Below are 23021 nucleotides of genomic sequence, written 5' to 3'. Positions count from 1 at the left end.
TATTCCTTATCTAGTTACTTAATTCCTCTGCCTGGCCTACTTTGTAAGGATGAAATGAATACTGCTTGTCATGCACCTGAGTAAACCATAAAAGAGATGGGAAAGGAATTTATGATTGCAACAGGCACATACCAGATTAGTTTGTGAGACAGCTGTGGGTTTGTTGCCAGGATGTCTGGCTAGCCATCTGTAGAAATTTCAAGACTTTCTTAACATAGGATTTATCAAGAATAGATCTCTTTCTACCAAGACAGAAAAAAAGTTGCAAATGAAAGACAAAGTTTTGATCAATAAAACCAGTTATTTTATATTATCTATTCTTTATTTTTTTTAAAAATGAGCTGTGCAGCTTTCAAACAAGATTTTTTTTCATACTTCGAAGAAACTTCCTATAAAATATAAAACTACCATAAACATCACAATTTAAGAAACCAGTTAAGCGGATAATAAAAACAACTGAAGAAAGATCAAAGAAGCAACCACAGAAGGAAGAATCTCAGTAAAAAGTTCACACAAATAAAATTATTTTCACCTAAAGCTTAGCAAAGAAAGTGCCAGGTAAGTTTCTCCATGGAAAGACATTTTATAGCTCGGGGTATTACCACTGAAAAGTCGCTACTCACAGGCGAATCGTTTTGGTTGACAATTTCCCTTTGTGCCATCCCTCCACAGCAGCCAGGAGGTTTATTGCTACCACCTGCTACTGTTGATCATAGCAACCCTCATGCTCCATCTCATGCTGGCTGAACTAATGCCGAATATTTTTCCGTGCACATCATGTTCTATCAAATGAACTTAATCAAATATTGTTTAGGTTTCTTTACCATCCTTTTCTTACAGTCCGGGCAGATTGCAGTACAACTTTACCTGTTTTTTTTCCCTCATACCAGAACCCACCCTATAAAGAAATTGGCAGGGGTGGAGGTGGTGGTGGATAGTGTCCATCACAAAATACAGGTACTGAAAAAGCTCCTATATTTCTCACGGCAGTTGCCATTGCAAAGGCTGTGCGACCTGGGAAGGCACAGTTTTCACGGATGCAAAATTAGTTCTTTCAGTTTCAAGGAATGTGATATCCCCACAGAAGCACTGCCTTGAGGATAAAAATCTGAAGTAACCTATTGTTGAGTATCTGCTTTGTAGACAACAACTATTGAATGGCCTGATTGATTGTATGATTGTTTCATTGACTGACTGACTGACTGACTGACTGACTGACTGACTGACTGACTGACTGACTGACTGACTGACTGACTGACTGTGTCATCATGATGACCCCTCTGATCCTCTCAGAGACTCTTACAGAATCGCCATAGGAGGAGTTTGAGGAGCTAGGGTCAGTAACTCTGGTGAATGAGAGGGACCAGGAAGGGACCAGCACTGCAGGGGCACCTGCCAATGTCTCATCAGTGCCAGAGGACACTCTGTTAGAGCATGTGAAGGAAACCTTGCCATCAGCCCCTGAGATTGTCACCAGGCTTCTGCCAGGCAGGACTCAAACACAGGCCTGTAGTCACCCAAGACTCTCTCCCAGTCCCAGCCAGTGGCAGAAGGTCCGGGTCAAGTTGGCACAGAGGAGATAAAGTGCCAGACTGGCTGCACGCAGCCTCACGGTATATTTAGAGAAGTCCAGCATTATAATGACCCAAACGTTGGCAATATGTGAAATTCGTTAGACATATTTACGTAACTTAGCTTCAAAAAGATCGTGAGAAGTTGGCCTTATTGGTTCCTCCATAGTCAAAAATAAACTATTTTTCCTTTTTGACTCTGTCACTGGTTTCAGTTTGCCAGCATCAATTTTATTGCTGATGGTTTGTGCTTCTTTTTGCCCTCTGTACTCCATGTGTACACTAGATGTCATTTATATGCAGTTGATGCAAAAAATCTTGGAAAAGGCATTAATTTTAATGGGGAAAATTCAGCACAAGGAAAGAAAAGCTGGTGAGAAAACAAAGGTTCATAGGTTCTTTTCTCACAAGGGAGAAATGAGAGCGAAACAGGGATATTTGAACAGAACTAGGCAGGCAGGGCTTGCAAAAAGCCCTTGAGAAACATGCTGAGAAACATTGGAGTTTGCAATTGCAAGCAATCAGTTGTATCAAAATAATGTAAAAAATGATTTTAAAAATTTCATAACAAAGATGGGATAAGTTAGGAGGAAGTGGAAATGATATATCACCCTCCATCCCCACATTTTTTTGGATACTGAATGGCTGCTCCAGATAAGTTTTATGAATACAAACAGATGAAGACAGTTAAAATTAGCAATGCATTTGTAATGTGCTAATTTTGTATCATGGAGGTGGGGGCCCTGAAAATGTATATTGCAAGATGACATGGAAATACATCCAGGATTAGGTATGAACTGCATAAGACACACATACTTTACAAAGAAAAGAACCCTGCAAGTGTTAACAACAACAAAATCTGATCATCAGTATGAAATACCTTAATTGCGTGACTATATAAAGAATTGAGAAAAGGGAACTTGCTGATCCTAAACATGAGCCTCTCTAGGAATCCAGATTCCTTCACTTTTAACCTCTTACTTGACTGGAAAGCCAAGTGCTCAGTTGATACAGGAGAGCACTTGCTATGATGTCAAATCAAGTAAAGGGTTAAAGTAAGTGATAGTGGATTTCTAGAGTGGCTTCTAGCGCTCAGTGAAGCCCTGCGATCTACAGGCACCCTGGTAACTGCTTCTTTTTCTTGAGAGCCAGAAGGAATATCTGGCTACTCAGGCCTCTCGGCTAACCCAGTACCTCTCATACCCAAGATCCTCGTTGACCTTGCAGAAAGCTTTCAAAGTTTAATCTCCTCCTTATTTTTATAGTTATATCCTGTTTTTAGTCCCCATTTTTGCCTCTGTACTTGAGTATGCATGTTTTCTATAAAAATATAAATATTTGTGAATATCCGATTCTTTTGCCCTGCCCTTAACTACAACAAAACAGAAGTAGGCCTTATTGATATTTATAGACTGGACTCCTCATTAAGGCTGATTCCGCACACGTTGGATAATGCACTTCCAATCCTCTTTATAGATCATTTGGAACGGATTTTTTCATGCGTGGAACAAAAAATCCACCTCAAACGACTGATAAAGTACATTGAAAGTGTATTATCCAACGTGTGCGGAATCAGCCTAACAGTCATTAACAGACTTTCCTTGTAGGTCATAGGCCAAGATGTGAGATGTCAGTGCATGTGGATTGATGCTGAGCTGGACTTTTAAGACCATTCTCTGAAGAGCTGGGAAGACCACTTTTTAATCTCTCACACATCACTTCTATTTTAGGGTTTCTTGCCAGTATGTTGTAAAATGCACAGAGGCTAGAGCAGGCGAAAGAAGTCAGGAGAGGCTGCAGCATCACATATCATAATCTGGTTGTGGTTCTACCCAAGATCTTTATAGTGCAAGATAGTAAAATCAGGAATATAAATGGTTCTACAGAGAAATTGTTGCTTTGCAAAATGCCATCATGGCATATTCTATCCGTGTTGACACTGAAACAGAATTCACTGAGTCAGAACCAGAAAAAAAAAGTTACCTATATTTCTATTTTGTTATGTAGAGGCTCTGAGGAAAAAAATCTCAAGGTTTTATCTATACTATGCTCTTACATATTATTACAATACAATGCAAATACATTATATTTTGCTTGAAAACATTAACATGTATATTGGTATATAAACAGACAAAGGCTGTTAAGAGAAGCATTCACTAAAATACACACAGTCATTTACACAGGAGAGATTTATATACATATTATATACAAATTAACATGTTCTCTGCTGTTTGTCTGTAAACATTCTGGAAATTGTTCAGCAGATATAATCATAGGCACTTTGCATTTGACCTTGTAAATTATGCACAGAACTGTGTCATCCACTTGAAATACAGCTGGACGTTCCAAGCCACATAGCTATTTTCCTAAACCAGACAGAGCAGATGCTGTAAATCTCCTGGAGGTTTTATGCAGCATGCACATCATATACTACATTGTTGTAATTCATTTTGCTGACTAATAAAATGCTACCTGTTTAGCAATAAGAGGCAAATAATGGCCACCCCAAAGAGCTTATGACAACAATGTGGAAGCATTCATTCATTTACATGGATTCAAATTTCACATTTGTGTTATCATATTTGTGAATTATCATTTCCTCTGGTAGGCAGTCAGAGCCAGATGCAGCAATTAAAAGCATTAAACAAATAAAATGGCAAAGTATAACAACATAATATTGCTACATGACCAGCAATGGTAGTCTGGCTTATTTATAATTGTTGCAGATGAATTATGAACATTGAGATATGCCTGAATTGACCAAACAAATCCAGTAATATACAGGAAAGAATATAATAGTTGGGAAATGATTTCAGAACTTCATCATACAATTTGTGAAATATTCCACTGGGCACAGCGGCTGCAATTCTAGTTATTTATTTGGAATTTCTACATAAGCTAATAGGACTTTCCCACTTATAACAGGCAAAGGGATTGAAGCCATTGTCATTTACCCTGGGTCAGCGAGAAAACTCTTTACTTTTGAGTCACTGATCTAAATGTGTGATTAAACAACATTCGTTATTAAACTGACATGACTAATGACACTCAGAGGAAAGCTATGACACAAATGACATTTTCTCTAATGAACTTGGTAGTGCAATCCAAAGCACTGATTTCAATGGACTTAAAAGGGTAACACTGCTTAGGACTGCACCATCAGTGTGCACGTGGCAAAAACAGAGAGGAAGATCTTGAACATTGTTTATGGATGTATCCTTTGTATTGCAATATTAAAGCCAATGACAACAATGAAAGACTGGACAGTCAAATATAAAACTGTATGGATATTGGCAAGGTCTAATGTACTCATTAGAGGACTGTGGTCCACATAGGCACAGACAATGATTTTGAGTGAAGTTTTTAAACTAGAGTCACTGTTAGGAGATGATTCTTTTTGTTTTCTTTTTGGCAAAATGCCACAGACAAAAATCCAATTGAAAACAAATTACTGCCAGAAGAACTGCTCAAAGACAGTCTCCTAATCTATGGTAATATTTCCACGCATATAAGCAGTGCTGATTTCTAAGATTTCTAGTGCACTGCTTCATATCTGAATGTATGTCCCCCAGCCATATAGTAGAGCTCATCATACTGGCTAGGTTTGTATATTTGATGCATGTTTTGATCATTATCTGGTGACACAAGCCATTTATGTTTGCTTCCATCTACAGCTGGATAGCGGTAGTGCCTCCTCTAGGATCTATCTAGGCCCAACCACTTTTTCTCCATGCCCTGTGTTAAATAACTATCTTCATAAAGACATCAAAATGCAAGCAAATGGTAGTTTCAGAGGTTTCGTTCTTGTTAATTTTATGACCGCCAATCTTAATTACAATGGATTCGAAGGAAATCTTATTGGTATTACTAGATTTTAAATCTATTTTTAAATGCTTGTTAGCCAGGTAATTGCAAAATCAGATAATAATCTTGTGTACACTATTCTCCCACTGCAAAATTACTTTTCAATGCCTGTGCAAACAGTTTTGAAAATGATCTGCTACGTGATCCATTCATACTGCTGTACTCACATTTCATTCTGAAGTCATAATAGATTCTGCCAGATTAGAATTCTGCATTCATAATCTAATAGGAGTGAGGAAATGTAAGCAGTAGACAATGGATAGGTCTTCAGATGCTTTCATGGTGATATATACAAATGTGCCTTTTCGTAAAAAGGTGGTCCAGCAATTATATGATGATATGTTTGGGACCTCAGTTTACAGTCTAGGAATTTAATATTGTTGCTGTTTCAGGCCTGTTCCTATAAATCACATCACAGGCTAGCAAAGTGCTGCAAATGCTAATGTCTTATTTACAGTATTCAAAACTGAAATGCTGACACAAACATATATATTCACACTGAACGTGCTTTTAATTGTGGATATATTTACTAAAATATTTCCTGCCAAAAGAACAACGGAGATATTGATGGTAACACAAAGCAATGGCAGATAGAAGGTTTTTTTTTAAATCTACCATTAGTAATTCTGACTTACCACCCAATTTTAAAAAGGACACCAGAAACACTGCATTCATTATGTAGCTCCATCTGCAGCCTGCAAATACACTGCAGAATACTGTATGGATTCTTCTTCCTTTCACCAAGAAGTCTATTTCTTTAAAAAAGCTTCCATGCCTCCATTTGGAAACCTGTACAGAACTTCACCAGTCTATTTGGTCATCACTGGAAGTAAGCGCCAAGGAATGAACTCTTTCAGTATAATTTTTTTTGAGTACCAGAAAACATCTTGCTTAAAACGTTTCACTGCACCATCATTTCCTTCTTAAGATTGTGCAGTTTTTGTTGAACCTCAGTTTAAGCTGTCCTTGTGGATGCTACGTTCTGTGTTGTGATTGTTCAACTCATTGTTCTTCCACTGCATACTCGTTCCGTTCATAGAAACAGATGTTGTTTGGCATCCATTCTGGTAGCACAAGCAGCAGAGGCATGACTGGCAAGAGAAATGTTTCCACAGATTATTAATCATAAAGGATCATTTCCTGTCTTCACTGAACAGCAGAAGCCTCAAGAGTGATGGAGTACAAGAGAACACGGGCAACATTCGACTTAAGCATGTTCCAACAATACCAAAAGGAATGGAACCAAGTTGGGGGCCTATGTCAACATCGCTCAATCTTAAATTTAGTATAAATATTTCCTGACTAACAGTGTAATCCTGTGCAGTGACTCTTGTTATGTCTGTAACCCCTACATCCATGTCATTGTTCTAGGGCATGCTAATTGCTAACACTGTGTTTTGATTTCATATTGCAAATGTTGAATGCATCACTTTCATTTCTCTCTCTCCCAGCCTGAGAACACAGCTGTGTAATCTCTTTCTTTGAAGCTCACCGAAATGACCTTGTAAAGTCTGAAATGTTACTGTTTCTGTTATGCCTCTTTCTGTCTTGTCTAGCTGATGTATAAACTCCAGCAAAAGTTCCCAGACTTCTTCCAGCTCAAAACTGGTGGGTTAGGGAGGAGGGAAATGTTTGAGTATTTAGACCTGTACTTTCCTCAAGCCTCTATTCCTTTCAAGGAAGCTGTACTTCTTGGAGGCTTTCTTGCTTCTAAGTAAACTATGGACCTGTATATGGAAATGATCTGATTTCTCAATAAAAAGCCATTTAACCAGGAACCTGTGTCTTGCTGCAGTGGTCCAGGGATCTGTCTGCCGTATCATGTAATCCATAGCCTGACAACTCTAAGGCCATTGAAATAACTGGGCTTACCCTGGAGGACATCTACATACAGGGCCGGCACGCCCATTGAGGCCAGGAAGGCGGTGGCCTCAGGGCACGAGGGCACCAGAGGGGCGCCGGAGGGGATGTTGGGGGCGGAGGCATGTGCCGTGGAGCTGGCGTGGCTGGGCCGCAGCTGCTGCAGCCAGCCAGCCCTGTGCTGCCGCCACTGCCGCCACACGCCCCCAGCCGGGCGCAGCAGCCATGAGCCGCTGCCGGAGCGGCATGCAGAGCGTGGAGCAGCCTCTGCCCACCACCCCAGCCATCCGCCGGCCAATGCCCCGGCTTGCACTGCGTGATGACATCATCATGTGATGATGTCATCACGTTGTCTGTAGTGCATGTGCGGTCGCCACAGGCGCCAGAAACCCTGGCGCCGGCAGTGTCTGCATAGGATTGTACTGTTAAGTTTTGCAGGTCATTTCACCATACCCCACTGTTCCAACTGAGCTGCACTTTAAAAAAAAAATTAACTGTTTATCTGTTTATTTATTGCCTTTATCATTGATCTTTCTTGCTTCATGCAACTAAAGGCAACTTATATGAGGACTTCCCAATCCTGATCCAACTCAGGCCTCTTAGCTTGAGCAATGGTGCCACACCAGCTGCTCTCTAACCACACCCTGTCCTTAATAATACTGGAGCTTCAAAAAAGCCTTTTAATCTATCCTACAGAGAGGCACATTAAATTCATTGCTTTCAGTGGATTTGTGAGCCTAACTGTGAACTTATATGTTTAGTCAAGTTTATAGAAATTGTAATCCTATATATCCATCTCTATCTTCTTCAGGAATAGTTAAGTCATTGTAAACTGTTTAGAGTAAGGAAAGATTAGGAGAGATGAAGAAAAGAAAATGATAGTGAGAAATGATATAAGAGATAGGAAAGAGAGTCAGGTTTAACACAGGATAGGCAACAAGAAGAGCAATTGCTAAATCTGACTCCTCTCTAAGGCTTCCAGTGTGACCACAGCATAGCCCCTGACCCCACTTTTGCCCACTTTAAGGGACCTCAGCTAACATCTCCCAAGCAGAAACACACCCATCCACTCCCCCCATCTTCACTGCAAGCAGCAACAGAGGCTTTGCGAGACAGTTGCCCTTATGTACCTTCAACACTCACTTCTGTGCATGAACCAAGACAAAGGAGAAGTATAGTAAGCAGCTGAGGTACCTAAAGGAAGTGTACTGCCAAAGCTCTTGCTGTTCCCACAGGAAGAGAAGGACTTGCCATGTAGGAATGAGTCAGTGAGCAGATCCAATATCCACACATTATGGAGTACACCGATTGGGTCTGGGGTCCACATCCTGTAAGACTCAGACATGAATGGCTAGTTCTCCTCAATTACTGCATGTGTGATACCTGACTTGGATTAGGATTGAACTGCACATACAAAAGGGTCCTCCTCAGCCTTTTCCTTCATGTGATTTTCCTGACCTGAAATGGTCCTGGGGTGTCACTATTTTGCCTAAATATTCCCTGAGATACGTGTGGATTTCCCCAATTGGTCACAGAGTACCTATCCAGTGTCTGAATTGGACCTCACTAGTTCTCCTTCAGTTGAAAATGTAGCCCATGTTAAAAATTACTTGCCAACCAGGTATTATTTTATCCCCCAAAATTCATATTTCAGCCAGTCCTTTCTCATAGTAAACTGAAGGGGTTCCTTAAGAAAGATATGAGAAGATTTGCTTCATTTAACAGACAGAGTGGTTGATAAGAAGGAGATTAACTTGTTTGTAGGGGAACATGTCAGTAAAGGCAATTAGGCTGACAAGTCAAGTGAACTAAATAAGCAAAAGTCCGGGCAAAATCTAGAGTTTGACAGGACACTGCAAATTCTTCTGGCCTCGTCCACTTTGGTCCTTCACAGAAAATTTTGGAACAGATTTTCTCTATTGGAAACTAAGCCTTGGTTCCTATATTGTGCAAACATAGTATTGTTAGTAGAAAGAAATTTTTTGACCTCCCCATTCCACCGCATCCTGCCATGCCCAATATCTTGCCCTCAGGGAAATCATCCCTGGATTCTATAAGAACAGCATGGAAAATAAAATGGGAGTCTGCCGTGGGAGGAAAGAATCAGTGAAAACCTTTCAGTCGCTCTTCAGTTGGTGGCCTTCAATTAGCAGAAAATATGGTAGGATCTACACACATTTTTTTAAAGACATTGGCATTTGTGAATTTAGAACTAGGTTTGATCCAACCAGCTTTTCCGCTTAAACTTGGCCAACTCCTCTCCTTATTACGGCCCATTTCCCACAAGACTATTGTACACTTGTCCCATGATCCCGAGCATAGCCTCTTTGTTTTCTCCCCTGTCCCATGGTAGAAAGGCTTGCTGGAGCCAACCCATTGTTTTGTTTATAGTTTTTGAAATAAAATACACCTCCGTCTGATCTGTAATATGGAATAAAAAATCTCAGATTCTGAGCTCATTTTGCATGATTACAGAATTGTAATCATACAGATTATTCAGGAAATTCACGAATAAGTCCTCTAGTGGTCATAAGGACCATCATCCAGTTTTGAGCCAAAATTCTGGGGGAGGGTAGTTTAACCCTTTCCATTTCTCATTTTACCAATCTCAAATTTACCCTCAGGACCTGCACAGGTTTAACCATCCATGCATGGAAGGCACACAATTTTCATGCATTCCTCTTTATTTATTTTTATTTATATTTCAGTTTATATACCGCCCATCCTCAGGGGCTCTGGGCAGTGAACAAGTTAAAATCGATAAAAACAAGAAAACAACAATACTAAAATCAACATACAAAACAATAATGAAATAAATTAACCAAGTGCAATGGTGGGGAGAACCCCACCCCACCCTAAAGGTGGGAGGCCCCTTCTGACTCCTAGAAAGATCATTCCTGGGGTTGTGGGATCTCTGTGGGGGACTAGCCATGTGGGTCAGTGGCCTGGAGTAAGGAGGTGCAAGGGGATAAAATGGATTCCTTTCATCAGTGAAGCTGCACTTATAGAAGAGAAAGGAGGAGTGATTTCACCTCCTTGTCTTTCTTCACTCCATCCTCCATTGCATTGTTATTCCTCCACACAAGCAGTGTGACTTTGGAAATGATCTTTCTGTGGGTCAGAAGGTGCTACAGGAATAGAGAGGAATGCAGGAAAACTGTGTTCTGTGCATGGGATGGTTGGACCCAGGTAGCTATTTGCCTTACAACTATTTACCCCACTACTAGCAACTAGGTGCCAGGGAAGCATTTGCATCAGGAAACAGTGCAAGTGGGAAAGGGTTAACCTCACCCCAGCAAGGCAACCCTTACATGAAAAAGGAACCCTTTGACTGTTTTTAGGGTTTTGAAAATCCTTCGGAGACTATATTAATTGCAGCTCTATATTAACTGTGGCTCTCCTAGGTTGGGAGCCACGTCACACATTTATTTTTCCCATGCGCTATTACATCACAAGTAATAATATGTGAAGTGTCACACAGTGCTAGTAAAATCACATAACATGCCACTTCCCTGATTAATGAAATTTGGAGCCGTTTGAGAATATTAGAGAGTTTAATAACTTGGATGGCTCAAATTCAGTCAAATGTCACTGAATGTTACCTAGGAAGACTGTTTCTTGTTGACAACCAAAAGATAATTATGGCTCTCCAGCTGGAATGTACAGGTATGTTAACAGATCAACCTGCAGGGAAAAGATATTCCCTCAAGCTACCCTCTCACTTTTTCTTCCTCAAAAGTCTATTTACAGCTTTATTTTCTATCATTTTTTTCGGAAACATTGAAAGTCCTTACCTGGAAACAGTTTTTGAACTTCTTGCTGACAAAATAGAGTGCTATAGGATTTATGCAGGAATTTATGGCTGCTAGATTCATACTGATATAATCAAATGCCAACAGAAAGCTAGAGTTGAAAAGAAAGAAAGCACACAGTTACAAATTTGTCATAAAATCAAACCTTAGTATCTTTTCAAGCACTTTATCGCTGAATCACTTCCTAAATTTTTCCTAGGTATGCGTTGAAGGTTTAGCCACACACAGCAGTGTTTCATTGTGCAATATTTGCCCTAGTCAAAGATCATGTTACCCTCTAACATAATCATAAACATGCTTCTACATGAACTGGTTAAAGCAGATGCCTCCTTTTCAAAGTTGGCTCAAAATCTTTCACAGCTTAGCAGGGCAAGAAACATGACGCATCAGTTCAGTTACCGGACTGGAAAGGAAGTCAAGTCAAGTTGGTATACTTTGGGGGACCAGATTCACTAATGCCCTTGCTATTGTCTTTCATGGAACAGAAACCATCAGCAATAGCTTTAAAATACTGACTCCCTGTTTAGTATCTATTGCTTGTAGCTTCTTACATCACTGCACTGAACCATCCCTCCACTGTATAAGCCCATAAATAAAATTGTACCAGAGAAATTCGCATCTGTTGACGTTCATTTCTTTGTCCATCAGTTTCTTCAGAAGCCGACCCAAGTGAAGAGGAAACCAGCAAAGGGCAAAAATCACAACTAAACAGAAAACTGTCTTTGCAACTTCTCGTCGCTGGAAGATGAAAGCACACTTAAGAATTTGCAAATGTGAGCCAAGCCAAACATTGCACAGTTCAGAATACAGTGGTAGGTAAAGAAACATATGGTGAAAACTAGCTTTTTAGGACACAATTGAAACGAGTTAGCCACTGTCTGATCTTGCCATAGTTTTAAAAGGAAATCTACTGAAATTCACTGGATGTGTTGTTTGCAGTTTGCCTTTTATTCATTCAAATGCTCAGGATGCTGCCTAAATACTACAGCTTCTTAACTGCTCACCACTTTGATTATGGTTTGAAATGGTCAATGCATATCAATTGATGCACACCCCCTTCACTCCTAAAGTACTGTTCAAAGGCAAAATATTAAATAAATAAGTATATCATGTGAGTGAACCTGAAAAGCAATACTTACTCATGCAACAGTCCTAAAGAGAAATTTCATGCCGTGATCATAAAACATTCATGGCTACACCACAGCAGGAAACATATTATTATTTAGACTTGGTTAAAGTAGAAAGGGAGTCCTGATCTGGATGACCCAGACTACCCTGATCATGTAAGATCTTGAAAGCTAAGCAGGGTTGGCCCTGATTAGTACTTGGATGGCAGCTCACCAAGGAGGTCCAGGGTCATTACACAGAGGCAGACAATGGCAAACCCCCTATATTAGTCTCTTGCCTTGAAAACTCCAGCAGGAGTCACCATAAGTTGGCTGCAACTTGACAGCACTTTACACACATACAAAGTAGAAAGGACCAACAAGCTCATGTTTAAAAGAAGGAAGTAGGAACTGCAGTCTAAGGAAATTGCAGTAGTGAGAGAACAAGCAAAGTAACATGAGTTGTAAAATGAAACAAAGGGTTCGATCTTGTCAGCTTTTTTTGGTCAATCTCCACCAATTCCCCATCATATTACAGCCCCCCTCCATGTGGCTCTGTCTATGCAAGTCCCAAGGCTGGTGGTAAACACAAACCCTTCCTTTTTCACCAGTGGAAAAGCTAGTTGGATCCAATCCAATAACCTCATCTAAAGTTGGAAATATTAAGTCTGCATTCTTGCATTATAAATTATTCTTCTGTTCTGAGTTGAATACCTTTGAGTCAAAACTCACCTTTCACCCTACTTTCTATTACCTTAGTATATTTTCTTAAAGCCAGTATCGAAAAGTTTAAAAGGTAATGCCTGAAAGAAACAAGTGGGAGTGGGGCATTTTTAGGTAGTTGCATCCTTCCTTACCTGCTTCAGGTGTTCATTGAGAGCTATTCTCAAATTTCTGTTCTTCCTGTTCAGCATTTCACAGGTCATTAGGGAGTAAAAGATCGCAGTACATCCAAGTGGCACACAGAAATAGAAACCAAAAAGCCACCAGTCCTTAACATTTCTGTAAAACTGCAGAGAGGATAGTGACAATCACTAAATGAAATGTCATTTTCTCCAAAAATTTTATACAAGAATTGTTGGTCATGACCCATAGGCACAGCTCTTTGGACTGTGTTAAAATTCATAAAGATTATTTTATTAGTTTTATATATTGACAGTGAAGACAATTCTTTGAAATCCCAATGTGAGGCAAAATTGGGATTTACCTGTATAATAAAATATAGTTCTATATGCTTCATATCGTTCACTGCTATTAAGTATTCAAGAGCTCTAAATATTAGAACAGAAATTTCCAATCTTTGTATAATCACAGATTTCATCATGTAGCATAGCAGTGAAAAGGCTGAGCTAGGAGCCAGAAGGTTGCAGGTTACAATCTCACCGAAGCTATGAGTTGCTCTTAGGCAAGGCACTCATTCTCAGCTTCATCACCCATATCAGCAATATTGGGATATGAATACTAACCTACTTTACAGCTCTGTAATAAGGATTACTGTGAAAATGTATTTGAAATATCTCCAACATGCATTAGATCATGGAACCAACAGATAAAGCCTAGCATTCAGATGGACATCTTCTCCAATTAGAACATTTACCATTTTTTTCCAGGAAAGGGGCCCACAACATATGAGAAAAGACAGGTTCTACTCCAACATTCAGACCAGTACATCAGATTGGTTAGTGAAGTTGCAAACCGGGCACCATTCGTACTAACAGATTTATTTGTGAGCAAGCTCTTATGCCATGATAAAGAACAGCAGCCTGGTCATTTCCCTCAGAAAATAATGAGAAGAGATAAGGTGAGATTGGGAGGCTGAAGGCATAGATCAGTTAGAAGAATATGTGAGCAGGGGTCAGAGAAAGACTGGTCTGGGGGTGGAATAACTTGGTGAAACTGAGAAGCAATAGAGAGGGGAGTGATCTAAGAGACTGAGAAAAAAAGACCGAGGAAGGAGAAAGGTCTTATTGAGTGTGTTCACAGAATGTCATTTATATATTATGAAGACAAGGGACTAGTGAAAAGAAATTTCAGTGATGATGCACATCAAGATAGCTTACGACTTATTTTGGCAAAGGAATTGTGTGACCCTTCTTACTGGTACTGCAGTTAATTGTAGCTCTGACAACTCTCATCAGACACAATATTAACATTCAAAGCCCTATGATCAAAATAACACAAGTCTTGATAACCTGTCCCCAATCTGTTACCTTGTAAGGCTATAGCAAATGGTTTTGATTCCAAAAGGGCTAAATGAAAAATGTATTTTAAGTATCATCATATCAGTAGAAAGATTAATTGCTTTGCTTAAGTACCAGGACGAAAGTGGCCACTTGAACATTAGTCTGGAGATGTGGAATCTAACTTGCAGCTTTCAGTGACTTTTAATTTGGTGGTTGCTTTAACCCTTTGCCTGGAATGTAAGCCTTCACATAGTGTGTATACTATGCAACAGGAAGCATGAACTGCCTCTAACTTCTCATTCTTTTACTCAGGTCATGCAAAGAGCTACTAGTGATCCAAATGAGTTACAATTTCATTCTTCTGCCTATAATCATGTTTGCAGCCCGAGAAGTAGAAACCTATTTCTATTTACATAACTCCATTTTGAATTTTGAACACACTTAAGAATTAGAAGCAAAAGCATTCCTTGCTCTCAATTCTTAGTCACTGGGAAGGATGTGTGTAACAAGGATTCTTCTTTCTCATAATCTTTTCCCCTTGGTTATTTATTCTTAGCAGATGTCATCATGCTTGTTCCCACACCAGAACATCCTGATGCTAACAGCTGAGGATTACATGTTGCTCTTCACTACCATTCAAAGGAGCCAGAAGTAAGAAATCCTGTTTACGCATATTTCAGTGGCAAAACTAACTTTGGAATATGAGATCAATTTTTTTTTTAGCTTATTAATGGTTATAGGTACCAGTTATCCCTGCATGAAAGACCGCAGGATAAAGTACTTTACTTCATGTCCTTTACCCTGGGCCAGGGATATAAACTTTTCCCATTGTCGACTCTTTTACACAAATGGTGCCATTGAAATAAATGGGAATATTTGCAAAAGAAAAGTGCTAGTTAGATTAAAGTTAGCAGCAAGGGAATACTTCCTTTGTGATATTTCATATTTAAACAGGAGAAAATTTAGAACAGACAAAAATTATTTCTTCTTTTAAATATGGAGTGACCTCAGAGAAAGTTTAAATTTTGCCACCAAGGAAGAAGTTGCTTACATTGCTTATAAATCTATACTATCTAGACAATTCCCTCTTTGGAAACACATCACTATTATTCTGCTCCTCAACTGTTTCTCAAATTGTTTGTTTGAAAACTGCCAGATGTTTGATAAGATAGGAACAATTGAACACTGAGTGATGTTTTAGGATCTGGGTTAAATGTGTGTTGACACATAAGAAGGATGGAGGTTTTAAGTACTACAGGAGATATTCTAAGAAGCATCTATGGCACAGCTTCTTCATCCACCTTGAGCTGGCTATGGTAGAAGAGAGAAACTCTGTAGATGTAGACACCTTCATATTATGGTACCATAGCTATTTGTTTTGTTTGTTTATTAAAGCATTTATACCCTGCTTTTCCACATAGTTCAAGGCAGCTTACAAAATGATTAATCAATGACAACAAAAAGCAACACCTCTTAGATTTTCTGTTAAGGTTCTTACTCATTTAGAATAACTCTTTATATTCTTATTTCTTCTTTCATGATGCATTTTTGTTGTTTTAATAAGTAACTTTATTTTGTGGGTTGTATCGTGTTGTGAACTGCTTGAAGATTCTTGTTTATAATGGCTTGTTTTATTTATTTAGAAAAATGTTTATGCTGTCTCTAGGGCTGCCAGGTTCCCTTACCCTCCTGGCAGGAGCGGGAGACCTGGCACTCACCTTTTTTTCTTCTCGCACGCATGCTTTGTGGTACAATGACATCTCATTGTTGTGCTGCATCGAGAGCATACCCATGAGGCCTGTTCCCCCAACTTTCCCCTCCCCACCAGGTGAGTGGTGGCGGGGGGCGGGGAGAAGGGTGGGAACAGGGGATTCCTTGCCCCCACTGAGGGGCCTACCAGCTCTAGCTGCCACACTAGGAACCTACCTGAGGCACTTTAGAAAATAAAAATAGTAAAAGCAAAACTTTAAAATATATTAATTAAAACCCAGTATTAAAAACCCAGCCCAGTATAAAAAACATAGAATATAAAACAGACCATTGACAGCTTAAAATGACAATTTCCACACTAAAATAGTGTTTAAAAAAATCACCTCCTTAATTAAAATCTTGGGTGTCTTGGTATGGCACCTAAAAGAAAGCAATGGATGTGCCAGGCAAACTTCAAGGGGAAGGACATTTTGTAAGCGAGGTGCCACTACTGAAAAAGCCCTGTACCTGGTTGCCATCCGCCTCAGCTCTGAAGGTAGAAGTAAAGACAGCAGGTCTTGTGAGGCAGATCTTACCTGCCTAGCAGGACAATATGAGAGGAGGTGGCCCTTCAAGTACCCTGGCTCCAAGCCATTTAGAGCTTTAAAGGTGAAAAACAGCACTTTGAATTGTGCCCAGATACGAATGGGCAGCTAGTGCAGATCTTTCATTGGGGTGATATGATCTTTGTATTCCACCCATGACAATAGCCTGGCTTTGCATTTTAAGACAGGCTGAAGTAAAGTGCATTACAGTAATCTAACCTGGATGTAATCAGAGCATGGTTCACCATAGCCAGATTATGCTTTCTGAGGAATGGCCATAGCTGTATTAACCAAAACGGATAAAAGGCACTATGTGCTACTGGGCCTACAACTGTTTTTTACTGACTTGCTGTTTTATATATTATATTATTTTAATTAACAACAACAACAACAACATTTGATTTATATACCGCCCTTCAGGACAACTTAATGCTCACTCAGAGCAGTTTACAAAGTATGTTGTGAAGGGGAGTGACCACAGTGGGGTATAATGACATCCAATCCACCCTGCAAAGTAGCCATTTTCTCCCAGGGACCTCATCTCTGAGATCAGTTGTATTTGGGGGAGATCTCCAGTCCCCACTTGGAGGCTGGTACATAGGGTTGCCAGGTCCCCTTGCCCTACCAGTGGGAGGGGTGGGTAACCCAGCACTCACCTTTTGAGGGTATTCATACATGCATGAAGCACACATGTGCTACTGACACTACGCTACTGACAGAAAAAAGCGAAAAAACGACTACTGATGAAGGTTAAAGGAGAAAGCATCCAAGCAGGATTACAGCTGAAAATCAAGAAGATAAAAGTAATGACTACTGAGTAATTACACAATTTTAAAGTTGACAATGAGGAAATTGAATTGTTCAAGATTTTCTATTCCTTGGATTAATCATCAACCAAAAGGGAGACTGCAATGAAGAAATCAGAAGAAGATTGAGACTTGGAAGAGCGGCTGTGAGGGAACTAGAAAAGATCCTTAAAGATAAAGATGTCTCTCTGGGGACCAAGGTCAAGATAATCCACACTATGGTATTCCCCATTACTACCGTATGGATGTGAAAGTTGGGTGGTGAAGAAAACTGACAGAAAGAAAATTGATTCATTTGAAATGTGGTGCTAGAGGAAAGTTTTGCAGATACCATGGACAGCCCAAAGACAAATAAGTGGATACTAGATCAAATAAAGGCTGAATTCTCTCTAGAAGCTAAAATGACAAAAATGAGGCTATCCTACTTTGGTCACATCAGGAGAAGATAAAATTCTCTGGAAAAGTCAATAATGCTAGGAAAAGCAGAAGGCAGTAGGAAAAGAGGAAGACCTAAAACAAGATGGCTTGACTCAATAAAAGAAGCCACGTCCTCCAGTTTGCAGGACCTAACCAAATCTCTTAATGATAGGACATTTTGGAGGTCTTTCATTCATAGGATCGCCATAGGTCGGAGGCGACTTGACAGCACATAACACACACACACACACTACTGGTGTGTGTCAGTCTGGGACTGAAGTCATAGTACAGGCTGCAGGAGTGCAACCATGCCCCATTTGGGGCCCCAATCAGCCCCGTGTGAAGTGCGGGAGTACTCCTGCAGCCTGTGCAATGACATCACTCCTGGAAGTGACATTATTGCGCCGCACTGAGAGCACACCCAAAGAGGCCCGTTCTGCCACCTTTCCTCCCTGCTGGCCAGCTGAGTGGTGGCAGGGATTCCCCCGCTCCCATTGGGGGACCTGCAGTCCTACTGGCACACCTAGTTTTCTGAGGTGTTACATTAGGCCAGCTGGGTTTGGCTAGGCATGGTGTGTAGCTTAGTTGCAGCAAAACACTATTTTTGATATGTTATAAACGTGTCTTAGGGTGTTTCTTTAAGGCACGTATTGTGTAAAACTAACATCTCACAGCTCCTATTTAAGTGTTAATATTTAATTCAATTTGTACTCCCCCCCCCAAATAAACGTTGTTCACTTTAAAAAGTAAACCACCATGCCTGTCAGTTTAACCTCAGTTATCAATCCAGGCTTGTGTGGGCTATACTCAGGCCCTGTTCCTATCCCTAGGAACTCAGTTTTCTTTTTTTAATTTCCTGCTGGGGACCTCAGTACAGAGGAGAACTGTACTGTGATAGAGAAAAAATTCCTGTGACGAGGTCGCTATCCCACAGGAAATCCACAGGGTGGTTTGCATCACTGAAATCATGTCCACTTCAGGACATAACATCTCATTTTAATGTTTTTTAAGATGAGATTTTAATTTGCATGTTTTAATTTGTTAGCCGCCTTGATGGCCCTATGGGGGCAGGAAGGTGAGGAGAAAAAAAATCTTGTTGACAAACAAACGAACGAACAAACGAACGAACGAACGAACGAACGAACGAACAAACAAACAAACAAACAAACAAACAAAGGCTTCCCTCTGAAACACCACACTACTTTACATAAGCAAGAAGAACACAGAGTGGAAAGAATTACCATCAGGTGACAATGAGGAATATGGGAGAGAGAGAAGACTGAAGCAAATTGGTAGGATAGGAGGAGCAGATTTAGACTGCCTTGACATGCAGATAACGAGCACAAACTAAAATCTAGCATCTCCCACTAAAACTAAACCTGTGCTAAATTAAAATTATGTTTTTTAACTTGATTAAATAGAAACATCAACCTGATTGCTATTTAAATTACTAACATAGTGCCATTTTAAAGTAACAAATCCTAAAACAAGACAGCTGCAAATGATTAATTGTGGCTATTAAACCACATGAATTTAACATCAACCCAATTTTGTACTTTGAGGTAAGTGACACAAACATCCTTTTGTTAGCCATAGAAGGCCACATGGAACTAGTTTTCTACAGGAAACGTGCCTTTTAGCATGTTCCCTAAAGTACTTGGCCTTTGGGGATTTACATTCTAGCACAAATATTTGAAAGAATGGCTTTTTAAAGGTCCAAAACAACTGAGAAAAGGATAAGCATAATGTTTTATTCAACTTAAGTGGTGTGGTTTATTATACCATTTACAATAGTAAACACCAGAGTTAAATTTGAAGAGGCTTTCCCCTTTTATTCTTCATGTACTTATTGGAAACTGTCATGACTCCCTTGCTCCCCCCCTTCAAATTCTCTTTTTTATTTACACTGATTAACCTTTTATAACAGGATATTATCAAAATACATAGGGGAGTGGATTCTTGGCGAAAGAGGGGTGCCTGGAGTGAAATATTGCTTTGGCTACTTCTGGGAAGGCCTTAGAGCAAAATGGGAGAGATGATTTCCTCACGCAATTAATTTGCAGGCCCAAAGGCAGTGCCATGTGCCTTTTAGCTGACACTGGCTTTATTAACCAAAAACAGCCTCTGGGGCTGCAGCGTGGGAAAGAAAAGCAGTTGCAGCTTTGAATTTGGTGAGAACGAAACAAAGTGAAGAGACTGAGCTGAGAAGTGGATGAAACTGAAGCATCTTGAGGGTACAAAGTTCTCTCTGGGATTTAACACAGCTTTTGTGACTGTGCTGCCTGCCTGTGAGAATGCATTTGCCTCCTCTACACTCTTCATGTATATTTGTAAATAAAGCAAATATTACTAGTAGTGCTGACAGCGTTTGAACTGGAACAGCTCAAAATGTGAGCTCTTCCTATTAAAAAATGCTCACTGGATGGCAAGACAAGCCCATGCCTTAAGAATCCAGTCCTGTGCTTGCATTGTAGCTGACCAGTCCTTCCCTCTCTCATGATCTCCTCCTAGATGTCTCACCATCCCCTTCTTTTTCCTAAATATAACTGATGGCAGTGCTGCAGCAAAACTCCTCTCTTCCTCCCTGACAAATGCTGCAATAGTGGCATGTTAGGTTTAAGTAACCCCTGGACTCCTGAGTCCAATAAATGGACTTGGGACGAGCCTTGGAAGGCTATTTTTCCCAGGGGTATCTTACTTCCACAGTACTAGTCTTGGATTTGAATAGGGTTGGATCAGTCATTACAACCACCACGAAAAGTCCCAATGGGTTGATGGCCTTGGGAAGCCTACCTTGGGGCCTGGAGTTCTCCAGGAACAGTTTATCTCCAGCATGCGTGCGTGCGTGCATGTGTAATGGCTCTTTCCAGGGCCATTTTTTTCCTCCCAGTCAGCCCCTACATTTGAAAGAAAGTAAAGGATAGGCTACAACTTCAGTGCTGCTTCTAATTTTCTACCATATTTGGGGGAATGGATTAAGAGATGCAAAAGAAGGGTTGGGGATAGCTTTTTGTCACCTTCTGTGTAAGCACAAACATACAGAGGTGTGGGTGGGGTTTTTGGAGCACTTGCATACCAAGTCTGCAGAAAATGAATGAAAACTGGGATGAGTTGAAGGGAGCTTAGCCCATCACTAAGAAAGGTGCTGTACATTTCTAGTGTACAATTAGCCTGAAAATCCCTATACCCTGTATCACTGTTTCCAAAAATTCCCATTACTCAGGGAAATGGAGCACACATAACTATATGCTACTAAAATCTCTATGTTCCCAGCATCCTGAAATATATTAAAAGATAAGACGATTCCCACTCACAACAGTGCCCTGTTTCAGATATTATCCTTTGGGGACATGTTGTGTACTCCTTTCTCCCCGTGTCAGTAACAGACTCTCTCCTCAAGTTCTTGGTTTAAAGTAACCATAGTCTGCCATGACAGTGAGCTGGGAAAACTATAGTTACTATTAACCAGAGCATGCCTCCAAATTAGAATGAAAAACTTGAGTTTCAAATGGGTTTCTGATTCTGTTTTGGAGGCTAGCTATGGTTAGCAGTAAAGATAGTTTACCCAGTTTAAACATCATAGCAGACTGTGAAACAGAAAGTTCAAGAAGAAATCACTGTACACATGGGTGCAGGGGAGGGGGGGCGAGGTACATATGTCCATACTACGTTCTTAAAGCCAAAACATAATCTGAAATTAGTAGCTTTATCATGAAATGTGTAGCTTTAGCTTTATCATTTACAATGCCTATAGTTTTATAAAATATACAGTTTTTCTAAATGTGTTGAATGTTTACAGCATTTTCCCCTCTTCACCAATAACTGGGCATCCTGGATATTGAACCAACTTGCTACGATGTTCTCAGGATAGACTTCCCTCTTCCTCTCAATGAACTTCTTTACTCCACCATCCTTCCAACTGGCCCAGTCACTAAAGGAAAAATAACTATTATTGTTCTGATACATACCTCCAAAAACTTGTTAGTAGGCACGAGCATGCAAACAACGTAAGATTTTCCTCTGTACTCAAGGGGTAGAGTAGTAAAGCCAAGTGCCTCTGGGATCGCCAGGAAAAAGGAAAGGATCCAAATGACAATGATTTCAATAGCAGTGATCAAGGGGACTCCAATTCCCTGAACACGACTCCAAGAAGCAACTGCTCGATACCTAGAATAAACAAAGACATGTGAAATCCCACCTTCAGTTCATTATTAGATGTCAGAACATTTCAGGAAGGGTTAACATGATAAGATTCTTTACAAGATATGAATTGTAGTTGCCTATCAGATTACAATAATGTGTTTTGAGAATATCACCACACGGATAGATTGATCAAAAGGTTGTCTAATCCATCCAATGGCTCTCAAAGAAACAGGCCGTTTTCACGCTGCTTACCGGCCACGGAACATCGCACCAAGTTCCCATTGTTCGGAACATGTTCAGAACATCATTCCGGGAGCTCAGCGCGATGTTCTGTGGCTGGTAAGCAGTGTGAAAACGTCCATATAGTTGCCATAACATGGCAAGCAAGACAGCAGAATGGGGGTAACACAACATGAATCAGGACAACTTCAAATACTACCCAGCAGCAAAAATATGTTTGCAATTCCATGCACTCAGCTGGGATCTTCAACTAATCTTGGTCTTCTGTCCCATGTATCTGTGTGATAAACATGGCCAGAAAGAAACATGTGCTAGCCATGTACACATTTATCAGATTTATGGAGCCATACAAAATATTGTCAGTTTACAAGTTTTAAAGACTGTAATGTGTCATCTCCTTTACTGTACTTTAACTATATTTTATTTTCAGGTTCTTTAGGAGTGATGGAACAGGTGGGTTTTCCCATTTTTCAAATGGAAGTTCATACGGAAGATGACAGAGGTGATATTTATTCCGGCTCAGTCATCTTTCTAAAGTAAAATGCCTGCTTTTTCATAGCATATTTTTTTCTGTGGACATCAAAAACACCACCAGAAATGCAACAACCCATAAGGTCAGTAAGGATAGACTTCCAAATCAAGGTGCTGTTCTTCTAGATCTCTGTAGAGTCAACCTCTGGGCCAAACTAGATATTACAGTAGCCACAAGTTCAACCTGTGGATGC

At 40.1% G+C, this 23021-nt stretch overlaps 1 protein-coding gene across 1 annotated transcript in view; it reads right to left on the bottom strand.

The window, feature by feature from the left end:
• Positions 1-300: 300 nt before the first annotated feature.
• The window catches only part of EDNRA (endothelin receptor type A), a 40791-nt gene continuing 18070 nt past the window's right edge, over positions 301-23021 (bottom strand). The window contains exons 4-8 of the mRNA XM_054989935.1: positions 21882-22080; positions 13071-13223; positions 11712-11845; positions 11090-11198; positions 301-6526 (exon numbers count right to left, since the gene is read on the bottom strand). Of these exons, the coding sequence (XP_054845910.1) occupies positions 6386-6526; positions 11090-11198; positions 11712-11845; positions 13071-13223; positions 21882-22080 (736 nt within the window). The 3' untranslated portion in view covers positions 301-6385. The remainder of the gene's footprint in view (positions 6527-11089; positions 11199-11711; positions 11846-13070; positions 13224-21881; positions 22081-23021) is intronic.

This window comes from Eublepharis macularius, chromosome 10 (assembly GCF_028583425.1).
Source record: "Eublepharis macularius isolate TG4126 chromosome 10, MPM_Emac_v1.0, whole genome shotgun sequence".
NCBI lineage: Eukaryota > Metazoa > Chordata > Lepidosauria > Squamata > Eublepharidae > Eublepharis > Eublepharis macularius.
This window is presented reverse-complemented; position numbering and strand designations above follow the sequence as displayed.